The sequence below is a fragment of the Rousettus aegyptiacus genome, unplaced genomic scaffold (assembly GCF_014176215.1).
Source record: "Rousettus aegyptiacus isolate mRouAeg1 unplaced genomic scaffold, mRouAeg1.p scaffold_m13_p_1, whole genome shotgun sequence".
Taxonomy (NCBI): Eukaryota; Metazoa; Chordata; class Mammalia; order Chiroptera; family Pteropodidae; genus Rousettus; species Rousettus aegyptiacus.
Window position 1 is genome coordinate 79,682,908 of NW_023416284.1, and position 12,228 is coordinate 79,695,135.

The 12,228-nt window shown below is 35.8% G+C and overlaps 1 protein-coding gene and 2 pseudogenes across 2 annotated transcripts in view; all 3 read left to right on the plus strand.

The window, feature by feature from the left end:
• BLOC1S5 (biogenesis of lysosomal organelles complex 1 subunit 5) overlaps positions 1-12,228 on the plus strand; it is a 46,733-nt gene that overhangs the window by 13,897 nt on the left and 20,608 nt on the right. The window contains exon 3 of one of the 2 annotated variants that reach the window (XM_016138247.2): positions 2,411-2,540. The exons of the other annotated variant lie outside the window; for it this stretch is intronic. Coding sequence (XP_015993733.1) covers positions 2,411-2,540 — 130 coding nt within the window. The remainder of the gene's footprint in view (positions 1-2,410; positions 2,541-12,228) is intronic. 2 annotated transcript variants of the gene reach the window in all.
• On the plus strand, positions 4,061-4,179 carry LOC118606809 (annotated as a pseudogene).
• LOC118606657 lies at positions 10,103-10,221 on the plus strand (annotated as a pseudogene).

Below are 12,228 nucleotides of genomic sequence, written 5' to 3' on the forward strand. Positions count from 1 at the left end.
TCTTTATGGAGCTATTCCTGCTAATAAAGAAAGACAGAATGCTAAGCAACATCCTGTCAAAAGTACATAGTTCACCTCTGAAATATTCTTTATAAACAAGAAGTAAAACTCTGAATCTGATTAAGCCTCTAGTTCTCACTACTAATTTACAAGAAAGAGAAGAGACAAAAGAATGTGTTAAATTACACCATGGGGATTCATTCAGCACAAAACAGACTGGGAAAAACTGCAGAACAAATAACTCACATTTTTTTTTTTTTTTCAACAGAATGCAGGGAAAAAAGTGATGGAGGCCAAATCTATAGATTAAAAAAAAAAAAAAGATTTAAGAAATATCAACCAATTGCAGTGTAAGAATCTTATTTAGATTTTGTTTTAAACAAACTGGGAGATTAAAAAATTAAAAAAAAAACATTCATGTGACATTGAGGGAATGCTACCTTGATTTTTAAGGAAATTAAAGATTTGTTGAGTGTGTACATGCATATGGGGGGTGTAGAGAGGTGGTCTTATTGTATCTTTTTTTTAAGAGGAGTTTTTGTCTTTTAAAGGCAGATGTTGAAATATTTATAGTTGAAATGATATATTGTCTGAGATTTGCTTCAAAAGAATCTAGGATTGTGGGTAGGGAGATGTATGGAGGATTATAAAGGAAACAAAATCGACTGTAAGTTGAGAATTTTTGAAGCTTGGTGATGGGTACATGAGGATTCATTATTTTATTCTCTCAACCTTTCTATAAGTTTTAAATTTCTTATTATGGAAAAATTAGGAAGAGTAAAAAACTGGCCACAAGTACTTCATAAGAATGGTTCAAAACAAAATAAAAACCCTGGTAACATAACTAACTTCTTATTTCCTTACAATCAAGTTTACTACCCTCTTTTTTAAATAAATGTTTTATATTAATTTTAGATTTACAATAAAATTGCTGAGATAGTACAGAGAGTTCTTGTATACCCCTCACCCATTTTATCCTGTTATTAATGTCTATATTACCTGCTCCATTGGTAAAAACTAGAAAACCAATATTGGTACATTACTATTAATGAAACAGCAGACTTTATTTGGATTTCACCAGTTTTTCCAGTACACTTTCTGTTTCAGAATCTAATCTTGGGTACCACATTGCATTTAATTGTCTTGTCTCTCTAGTCTTTTTTGGTTTGTGACAGTTTCTTAGTCTTTCGTTGTTTTCATAATCGTCACAATTTGAGTACTGTCTGGTATCCTGTAGAATGTCCCCCAGTTTGGTTATATGATTTTTTTAAGATTACACTGGGGTTATGAGGTAAATTGCCCTTCTTATCACATTATATCAGAAAGTTCTATCACCGTAATAGAACTGATGATGTCAACCATCTTTGCGTCCACTGTCATCTTAATATTTTTCCCTTTCCCTATTCTGTTCTTTGGAAGCAGGTCACTAAGTCTAGCCCATCCTCAAGTGGGGAGGAAATATTAAGACCACTCCCAGGTACAGTGATTCACTAGAAGAACTCAAGGACTCAGCATGTGGTGTATACTGGTGGCTAAGTGTTATTATAGCAAAGGAATACAGAGCAAAATCATCAAAGGGAAAAGGTGGATGGGGAGGAGTCTGGAGGAAACTTCCAGGCAGTAGCTTCCAAGAGTCCTCTCCCAGTGGAGTCACACAGTATGTGCTTCATTTCCCCAGCAATGAGCTATGACAACACATGTGAAATGTTTATCAGGGAAGCTTGCCTCTCACCCTCGGAGTCCAGAGTTTTTATTGGGGACTGGTCAAGTAGGCCGTGTCTGCCTAACTTGTATAAGTTCCAGGCTCTCAGAAAAAAAGATGTCGTAACATTTATGGAATATTTTATACCAATATAAGGGACTATTTACTGGTCAAGTTCCCAGCCCACAGCCAAAGGCTGGCCCTGAAAGCAGGCCTCTCTAAGGATAGTAGTCTTGGACCTTCTGTGTTAACTCTTTTCTACACAGGGGAATAGCTATATATTACTTTTACTTCATATTTTTATTTGAGAAAAATGAAATCAGATTAAAAAATATAGAGTATAATAATATAGTAAGAATGAAAAAATTGAAATTTAAAATCAAATCAAATATAACTAATTTCTTTCTGTGCTGTACATAATGAAACGTGACAATCTAGGCCTCTTTTCTTGTTCCTTTAGTATTTCTCATGCCCATTTAAAAATATTGCTATAAAAATATTACACATATTGCAACATTTGAAGCATTTCAAAATTTTTTAAAAAATACCTCCAGGTTATGACCTCATTTATTGCCAAATAATTAGAAGGCTGTGTAAATTTTAGTAAAAGGTAATAACATAACAACCAAAACCTGGGTGGAAATCCCAAAAAGTAGTTACTGAGCTATAAGACACAATATGTACTATTCACTTATTTTCTTTTAATAGGAAAAACGTGGTCTTCGAGAAATGCGAGTTCTTGAAAATTTGAAGAATGTGATCCATGAAACAAATGAACATACTCTTACTAAATGTAGAGAAACAATGCAAGACAACTTAAACCAAGTTCTCCAGAGATGTAAGCCAGCAATTTTTTTATATTGCTTTATTTCAAATGCGTTCTGTTCCAAAATGGATTTTCTTCAGTATTGTGATGGGAAATAGAAAGAGAATTCTTAACCTGAACATATAAGAGGGAAGCCCTGTCACAGAGAAGTGGTTATCTAGTGGTTAGCGTGTATTGCCATTGGTTTTAAGAGCATTAATCTCCAAAGATGTGTGCACCTGAGGTGCACAAGATTATCCTTTTAATATGTGAGAAAATTGAAACATTTTTTACTTTTAAAAAAGATTTATTCATAAAGAAGAGTCTGATAACCAGGAATTAGGATATGAAATAAAACTTTTTCAAATAGGCTACTAGAGTGCTTTTTAACTTTTTTCAAAAAATAATTGTCATAAATGTTAGTATTTTATCACTTATTTTATTTTCATTAAGCAAAATATTTTAATTTAAAGAGCTAGTTGATTAAAAAGAGTATTTATTAAACATGTCATTTCATAAAAGAAATTTTATTAGTAACTGATTTTAAAATTAGAAGTATATCAGAAATGCAGATCATTTTTTTTGGATCTGTATTGACACTATTCAGGTTATGCAAGGATAATGCTGGTAAGTAATGACGGATTACTGAAGTGCAAAATAAAAACAAATCTTTCTGGATGGGGGTAGGGGAAAAGAAAAGAAAACTGGCTAGTAATATAATGACCTGTGAAGGAAAGCAGCAGGAAGACTTAGGCTAATAATTGAGTTAATTAAGCCTTTATGTGCAAGCCTGAGTTAGTCTAGTGTACTCTAATGCTAAAAGGTTGGAGAAGGTAAATCCCCCAAGATCACATTTGATTTCTTTGAGTAGAACAGCAAAAAGTCTTGAATTAACCATAGGTTTTTGCATTTTACTATAGGCTGGCCCTTATTTGTTCATATTATCGCTTCCGTAGTGACCTCGGCAAACGTTCTAGATATTATGCTAAAAGTAAAACTCAAATAATTAATAACAATACTTATGTATGTATATATTTGAGATGTGATTTTTCACTTTCCTTTTCCACACTTTGAGATTATAAAAAATATTTTGGGTAAAACTTGTTAAAAATCTGTAAATGGTTATTTTGACTTGTTTTTTCTTGGGCTAAAGTTAAAACTATTTCTGATGTGAGGACTAGCCTCTTAGAGTCTTTCCCAATGAAACAGAAAAGTATTACTGGTAATAAAGAATTCAGATTGTAGATGTGTTCTCCTGAAAGGAAGAATTAAAACACATAAAATGTGAAGGTAATAATTACAGTTTAATATCTGTGGACTGCTTTGGGTCCTATTGTTAGCTTTAGAAATGGCTTTTGGAGGCGCTTTTCTGCTAGAAGCAGGAAAGCTGTTCTCAGTAGACTCCAACATAAGTATTTTCTTGTAGCAGTTGTCTTGAGCGATACAAGGATAATGGAGATAAGTATGTGCTTTTAAAACTAATGTAGTTTTAAAAATTTACCTGGACCTAGCTGTTGTTTCTGGAGAATTACATGTTTAAAAACTTAACTCTTGTGTACAGCCATACCACCCTGAATGTGCCCAATCTCGTCTGATCTTAGAAGCTAAGCAAGGTCGGGCCTGGTTAGTAGTTGGATGGGAGATCACCTAGGAATACCAGGTGCTGTAGGAGTGTAAAAAGAAAAGAAAAAAACTTAAGTCATAGTGCTGGCTTATTTATTTTCACTACTAATTGATCAGGGAGCTGTACAAAATATGCAAGCAAATTTTTGAATGGAATATATTCTGATTTAAGTAATACTTTACAAGACTAATAATGAGTTGAATTTTGTTCTGTGCTTATTAGAAGAACTGCCACATTTATCTCTTCTATGCATGTTTGGTAGCCAAGTAGGAATGCCATAGGCTGCATCTCAGAACTCTGCCGGTGTGGATCTTGGTCTAACATGATGCTTAAAACCAAGTAGCTGGAACAGTAAAGTGGGGACATCTCAGATTATTTACATGGAGAACAATTACAGAATCCTCATTTTGGTGCTGTTTCTGCACTTGGCTGTGTAGTACCACCTACCTTGCAAAGTGTTTCTGGGTGAGCAGAAGCTTTAGAACTAAAACTCTCCTGTTGTTCCTTAACAAAAAGTAAATGAGAGTTCTAGGAAGGTACATAAAAGCAACCTATAATGTAACTTGTCATTAAGACGTAGACTTTATTTTTTTCTCATCCTGAACACACTAGTAGTGCCTATGTTCTACTTATTAGTTATTTAATACACTTGTAGATTTCACCAAGTTTGCAATAGAGATGGCGGGGTTAGGACTTTTATGCCTTTTTTCTTGCATCTCTTCCACAACTTCTCACTTGTGAACTTTAACTTTGGCGGGGTTTATTATATTTGCTTTCTGTTTTGCAATTATAGTGCTGCCAATTGTTTAGTCTTACACTGTTCAATTTCTGTTTCTGATTTATTTATTAGATCTGTAATGATGTTACAGTTCTTAGTTTGTTTCCTTAACTTTGCAATCTTATTTTTTTTCATGCTGTATGTTTGATCTCTTTTAATAAATTCATGTTGTTTTTTGTATCACAAAGTACCAGTAGAGAACTTTATTAGGTTTTCTTTCAGAATGGATGCTTTGTCTGTCTTATCTGCCTCTCACATATTATGTTCCTTCTCCCTTCCGTCATATCTTTTTCCTTACAAATGAAAGCATATTAGACTTCTAAGAATTTCGTCAACTCATTTTTTTTTTCTAACTTCTGGAGGTGGAATAGTTATGGTAGGGATGGGAGTCTCAGTTCTTGATCAGAGTCTGTGTTCCTATTCTTGGCCATCACTTTCAGAATTGATAGTATGCAATTATAATTCCTCCTTGTTGAATAAGGGATGGAATTTTTTCTCTCTCAATCTTTATTAGTTTTTTATTTATTTTTTGAGATATTTAGGGTAGTAAGTTTGTCTGATTTTGCTACACTGCCTTTTAATTAGAAATCTTTAAGATTTTATGATTTAAAATACTATTTTTTATAGCATGTTACTGATTACAATTTTCCCCTGTATTTTCTTAATTGACTATCATAATTCTGTAGAATAAATATTTATCATTTTCCCCACCTTATAATTGAGGAAACTGATACTTATAGTAGTTTAACATCTACGGTTCTCCAATAATAATTGAACTATCATGCCATCCTAGCTCTTCTGCTCCAAAGCACAAGTTCTTTCAACTTCAGGATATTGTTTCTGTGCATATTTGAGAAGGTAATAAGAAAAGTTCATCTTTTCTTCTGAGAAATCACTTCCTCTTGAATTTTCTTCTGCAGTGCAGACTCCTCCTTCTCAGTCCACTGTGTTAGTGTCTACTTTTCTCCTTGACTTTTAATATCCAGGTGCCCTAAGGGTTGGCTCTGGGATATCTTTTCTATCTGTACTCATTTGCTTAGTGATCTCATATAGAATCACAACTTTATCATTTTTATGCTGGTCATTAATTCCATGTTTATGTTTCAACCTGGACCCCTCCCCAGAATTCTAGACTTGCATCCAACTGCCCAGTCCACCAATAAGCATCTCAGTATAACATGTCTAGAACCAAACTTGAATTCTTTCCTCAAATCTGCTTTTGCCTCATTCTGCCCCATTTCAGTAATGGCATCACCATTTATCTAGCTGCTCAGGCTGAAAAACCTAAACATCCTGTGTCTCTCTCCCCTCTCCCACTCCCATAGCACTTTCTCTGGAGTGCTCTCTCTCCCCTCTTCATCCCATCCGCTCCTCCTCCCTCCTTCCCTCTTTTACTCTGAACATCTCTCTTGCCCTCCTTCTCTTTTCTTCCTCTCTCCCTCTCCATATCTCTTCTCTCCCTCTCTCCATTCTTTTTTTCCTCCCTTTTTCATTCTCTCTCTTCTTCCCCTCATGTGTATTTTATTAACAAATTCTTCTGGCTCAACTTTGAAAATATAACCAGAATCTGATTACCCCTACCACTTTACTAACCTCTGGTCTAAGTCACTATCATCTCTCACCTGTATTGTTCTAGTAGTGCCATAGCTCATCCTTATACTTCCTTTCCCTCCCTATAGTCTATTCTCCACTTAGGAGCCTGAATGATCCTTTGAATGTAATTTGGCTCTTGTCATTACTATATCAGAATCTCCTCACCTTGCTTAGAGTGAAAGCTAAAATCTTTATAGTGGCCTGGAAGTTTCTACATGATAGTCCCAACTCTGACTTTTATTTCCTACCATTTTCCTTTCCTCCCACTTCATTCTAGCTACACTGGCCTCCTTATTCTTCTGCTAATGTGCCAAGTGCACTCCCACCCAGGGCCTTTGCACTTGCCGTTTCCTCTGAAATACTCTTTTCTCAGGTTTCCGTATGTTCTCATTTTGTATAGGTCTCTGCTCAAACGTCAACAATGAGACCTTCCTTGGCCACTGTAACATTCATCCCCCCTCACTCTGGCATTCGCTAACCTCCCTACTTTTTGCTTTGTTTTTCTTTGTAGCATCCATCATCACCTGACATGGTAAATATTTATCAATAGGCTATCTGTCTCCCCTGCTAAAATAAAAGTTCCATGAGCCCAGGGACTGTGATTGTTCTTTGTAGTATCCCTGGCACCTACAGCAGTGGCTGGCACATTGTAGCCACTAGGTAGTTATTTGTTTGTTGAAATGAATGAATGAATATTCAACGAACGTTTGTTGCTAACACCAAACCAAAATTATTTTGTGTTGTGTATTTGATGTTTATACACATACATCATGATAAAATGAATTTGTTTCTTTTATGTGAAGACAATCAGGATATTGTTAACTGTTGTATATAGCACAATTACTCTATATGGTGCTAATCCTGAATAATCTTTTGGTTGACAGAAAATAATTTTATAAATTCTTGACTTGTTAAAGTCAGTATACGTCCAAAAGCACTGAGACACAGAGGAAACTGCTTCCTATTGAATTAGGTATAATTAGTGAGTCCTATAGAAGTGATAGGAAGGTTTAGATAAAGATTTAGATGGACTTTTTTCTCTTCAAGCCTCTAATTGTGGAGAAAAGGAATATTTGGTATAGTCCGGTGATTTTATTAGACTTTAGATAAGCAGATTTCATTAAATTCAGAAAGTAAACCCTTTTTTGTTATGAGGCTAGAGAGTTAAAAACTAAATTACTTCAAAGGGACCGAATTTTCTAAAAATGGATATTTTGTCTAAGCCCAAATACAATTCTGATAAAGAACAAAAGTGTGACTTTGTCAAATGTGTTCTAATCAAATTTTTAAAATATGTAACAAATGACAAAATAAATGTCATTGTCCTATAATTCTTGTTAGATTAAGCCCAGAAATACCTGAAAATAACAAAGTACCAAAAGACCACAAAATGAATTTTTTTAAAGTTATGTTCAGAGCCTGAAAAAAAAAAAAGCAGGAAATGATAAAACCATTGCTCAGGAAAGATGATGTAATATTAATACGCTACAGAAAGAAGGCAGATCTAATCAACTCTTAGTTTGTTCTCGTTTCATCTTTTCTTTTAAAACAATGGTTGGGAACCTAATTTTCAGTACTAAAATATTATCTTTGATATAACTAAAATGAATGTTCACTGATAAAACCATGGCTTTTTAAAAGCAGAATCCTCCTCTTTACTATATTCTCACAGGGTGGGGGGCCTAACATTTTTCTGAAAGAGAAATCACAATCCCTGCCCTGTTATGGAACTTGTGACCTAGTTGGGGCCAGATTGAGGTAGGACAGGAAGGTGTAGTTTTAAAACAACTAGGTAAACTTCTGTTTTAGCAAATGCAAGATAAAGTGGTAGAATATAACATACCAAATAAGAGAAAATCCTTATAGGGAAAGGATTAATCTGGGAGAGTTTTATGAAGACACTAAACCTTGAACTCAGCTTTTGAAACAAGTGAAACATTTTTAAATTTTTGATTATTTTTTGATAATTATTTTTCAGTTGTAATTGGCATACAATATTGGTTTCAGATGTACAACATATCAATTAGACATTTATATAACTTACAGAGTGATCACCGTGATAAATCTAGTACCCACGTAATACCATACATAGTTATTAGAATATTATTGACAATATTCCTTATGCTATACTTTGCATCCCCTTGACTGTGTTTATAACTGCCAATTTGTACTTTTTAATCCATTCTCCTTACTTACCCACTCCCCCAACCCCCCTACCATCTAGCATCCGTCAAAATGTTCTCTGTATCTATGAACTTGTTTCTATTTTGTCTGTTTACTATTTTGTTCTTTAAATTCCACATGTAAGTGAAATCATATGGCATTTGCCTTTCTCTGTCTGACTTATTCCACTCAGCACAATACCCTCTGCATCCATCCATGTTGTTACAGATGGCAAGATTTCACTCTTTTTATTTTTTATTTATTTTTTTATGGCTGAGTAATATCCCATTGTATATATGTACCACCTCTTCTTTATCCATTCATCTATTGATGGGCATGCAGGTTGCCTCCATATCTTGGCTATTGTAAGTAACGCTGCGGTGAACATGCGGTGCATGTTCCTTTGAAACAGTGTTTTGGGTTTCTTAGGATAAATACCCTGAAGTGGGGTTTCTGGGTTCTTCTTTGTCTCTTGTTATAGCCTTTGTTTTAAAGTCTATTTTGTCTGGTAAAAGTATTGCTACCCCAGCTTTTTTGTTGTTATTGTTTCCATTTTCATTAAATATTTTTTCCATTCCTTTACTTTCCGTCTGTGTGTGTCCTTTTTTCCATATGTACACATTTTATTCGTAGAAATGAAATCACATTTTTCTATGACTTTACTAAACAGTATTTTATAGACATGTCTATACTTACAGATTTTTTTCTTTTTTCTTCCAGCTTTATTGAAGTATAATAGACAATTAGTTGTTCATATTTACATTATACAATTCAATGAGTCCTTTTCAATTATAGTCGACATATAATAATATATTCATTTCAGTTGTATAGCATAGTGATTAGAGATCTATATAATTCACAAAGTGGTCACCCCACTAAATCAAGTCCCCCTTTTCCCCCTTACATATTTTTTTACAACATTGTTGACTGTTTTCCTTATGCTACACTATTTATCTCCATCAGTTTTGTATCTATCCTTTTGTATCTGTACTACTTAATTCCTTTGCTCTTTTTCACCATCCCGCCCAACCTCCCTCCCATCTAGTAGTTCTCAAAATATTCTCTATTATCTATGAGTTTGTTTCCGTTTTTGTTTTTATTTATTTTGTTCATTAGATTCCACATGTACATGAAATCATATGGTATTTGTCTTTCTCTATCTGACTTCATTCAGCTCAATACCCACTAGGTCCATCAAGGCAATATCTTTTTCCTCCCTTTTCCTTTTAGTATGCATATGTCTTTTAATCTGAAGTGAGCCTCTTATAGGCAGCATATGTACGGGTCTTGTTTTCTTATCCATTCAGCTTCCCTATCTTTTGGTTGGAGCACTTAACTCTCTTTCATTTGAGGTTACTTGTTGCTAAATATGTAATTATTACTATTCTTTATTCATGATTTTGATACATGTTTTTTCTTCATAAAGAAGTCCCTCCCGTCTATGGCCATGCCACCCTGAACAAACCTGAGCCCTTCTGACCTCAGAAGCTAAGCTGGGTCGGGCCTGGTTAGTACTTGGATGGGAGACCACCTAGGCAGACCAAGTGCTGTAGGCATAAAAAATAAAAAAGGGATTGTAAGCTGACAAGATCCTTGCAATCTGTGAGGTCAACCAAGGGTTATCTCACCTAAAAAAAAAAAAAAAGAAAGAAGAAGGAGAGGGGGAGGGAGTCCCTCCAACAATTCCTGTAATACTGGCTTCGTGTTGATGAATTCTTTTAGTATATTTTTGTCTAGTAAACTCTTTACCTGTCCTTAAACTCTAAGTGATAGCATTGCCGGATAAAGTATTGTTGGTTGTAGATCCTCGGTTTTCAACACCGAATATTTTGTGCCAAGCCTTTCTGTCCTACAAAGTTTCTTTTGAGAAATCAGCTGCTAGTCTTACGGGTGCTCCCTTGTAGGTAACTAATTGCTTTTCTCTTGTTGCTTTTAAGATTCTCTCTTTGTCTTTAAGCTTTGGCTTTTTAATTATGATGTGTCTTTCTGTGGGCCTCATTGGGTTCATTTTTGGGGGGACTCCCTGAGCTTCCTGGGATTGTATGTCTATTTGCTACACCAGGTTAAGGAAATTTTCTATCATTATTTCTTCAAATATATATTCAATTTCTTGTTCTCTCTCTTCAGGAACCCCTATGACATGGATGTTGTTACCCTTAATTTTGTCCCATATGCTCCTTAAATTACTATATTCTTGGTTACTATTTTTGCCATTCTGGTTGGGTGCCCTTGGCTTCCCCATCCTCTATATCGGTGGTTCGATCCTCTTCTTCCTCCACTCTGTTGACTCCTTCACATACACTCCTCATCTCAGATAATGTATTCTTTATTTCTGACTTGTTCCCTTTTATAATTTCCATTTCATTTTTATGTTTCATCTCTTTGTTAAAGTTTTCACTGAGTTCATCTACACTTCCCTTAATTTCACTAAATATCTTTATAATGAGTATTTCGAACTCTGCATCTATTAGATTGCTTGACTCCATTTTTCCTTGATCTATGTTCTGTTCTTTCATGTGGTTTGTGCTTTTTTGTCTTTTAGTTTGGGCTGCCTTTCTGTGTCTGTTTCTATGTACTAATCAAAGCTCCCCAGTCTCCTGGTCTTATTAGCATGGCTTTGTGTAGTAAGTGTCCAGCAGAACAGTCCTGAGAGGGCTTCAGCTGCAGGCCAAGTTTAGCCCCAGCCTCTGCTCCTCTGGAGCCACCTGTTAAGATTGAGCAAGCAACCCACAGATGCTGTGCTTATAGTTGCCTCAAGAAACCATGCCAGAAATCGAGGCTGCCTGCAATGTAAGTCTAGGCGCTGCTCAGCAAGTGGCACAAGACTGGCCAAGGATACAAATGGATGTGGCTTGGGTAGGGCCATGAGTTGGGGGAGGTGGAGTTTCAAGGAATTCTCTGGGCAGAGTAACCTCTGTTATTCAGTTTGGTGATGTCTCAGCTATGGTGGTGTTGCATCTGCACACTGGGACTGGGGAGGGCTCAAGAGAGGAACAGTGGATACCGCCGGCACTTATGCCCGGGAGAAAGCCTCGCCTCCAGCCCTTGCTCTGACAACTCAGTGTCACCCGTAAGACCCCGGCGACCCCTGAGCAGCCGACCCAGTGCTGGTGCCCAGAGCAAGCAAGTCCATCACCTCGAAAGTCCAGTTGCAGACACAGCCCCTTTTAAGAGGCAAATACAGCTGCCATAGCCTCTGTCCCATTCAGTCTCTGGGGACCGGGCATCCTCTCGTCTTTGCCTCTTCCTACCTCCAACTGTTGCAGGATGTTTTCATATTTCTTTCCCTAGTTGTAGTGCTTTTGTTCATTCAGACACCCAAGCGTCTCTGCTGTATGCTCCGTGTTTTTATCTCAACTTTGATGTGGTTGCAAGAGGAGATGAGCGAAGCTTCTAACATCTATACCATTTTGCCCGGTTCCCATTCTGTGTGTGTCTTTAAATCTGCAGTGAATATCTTGTAGTCATTATATATAAGGAAATTATTTTCTTATCCATTCATCTACCCTATCTTTTGACTGGAGCATTTAATCCATTTACATCTAAAGTAATTGTTAATAATA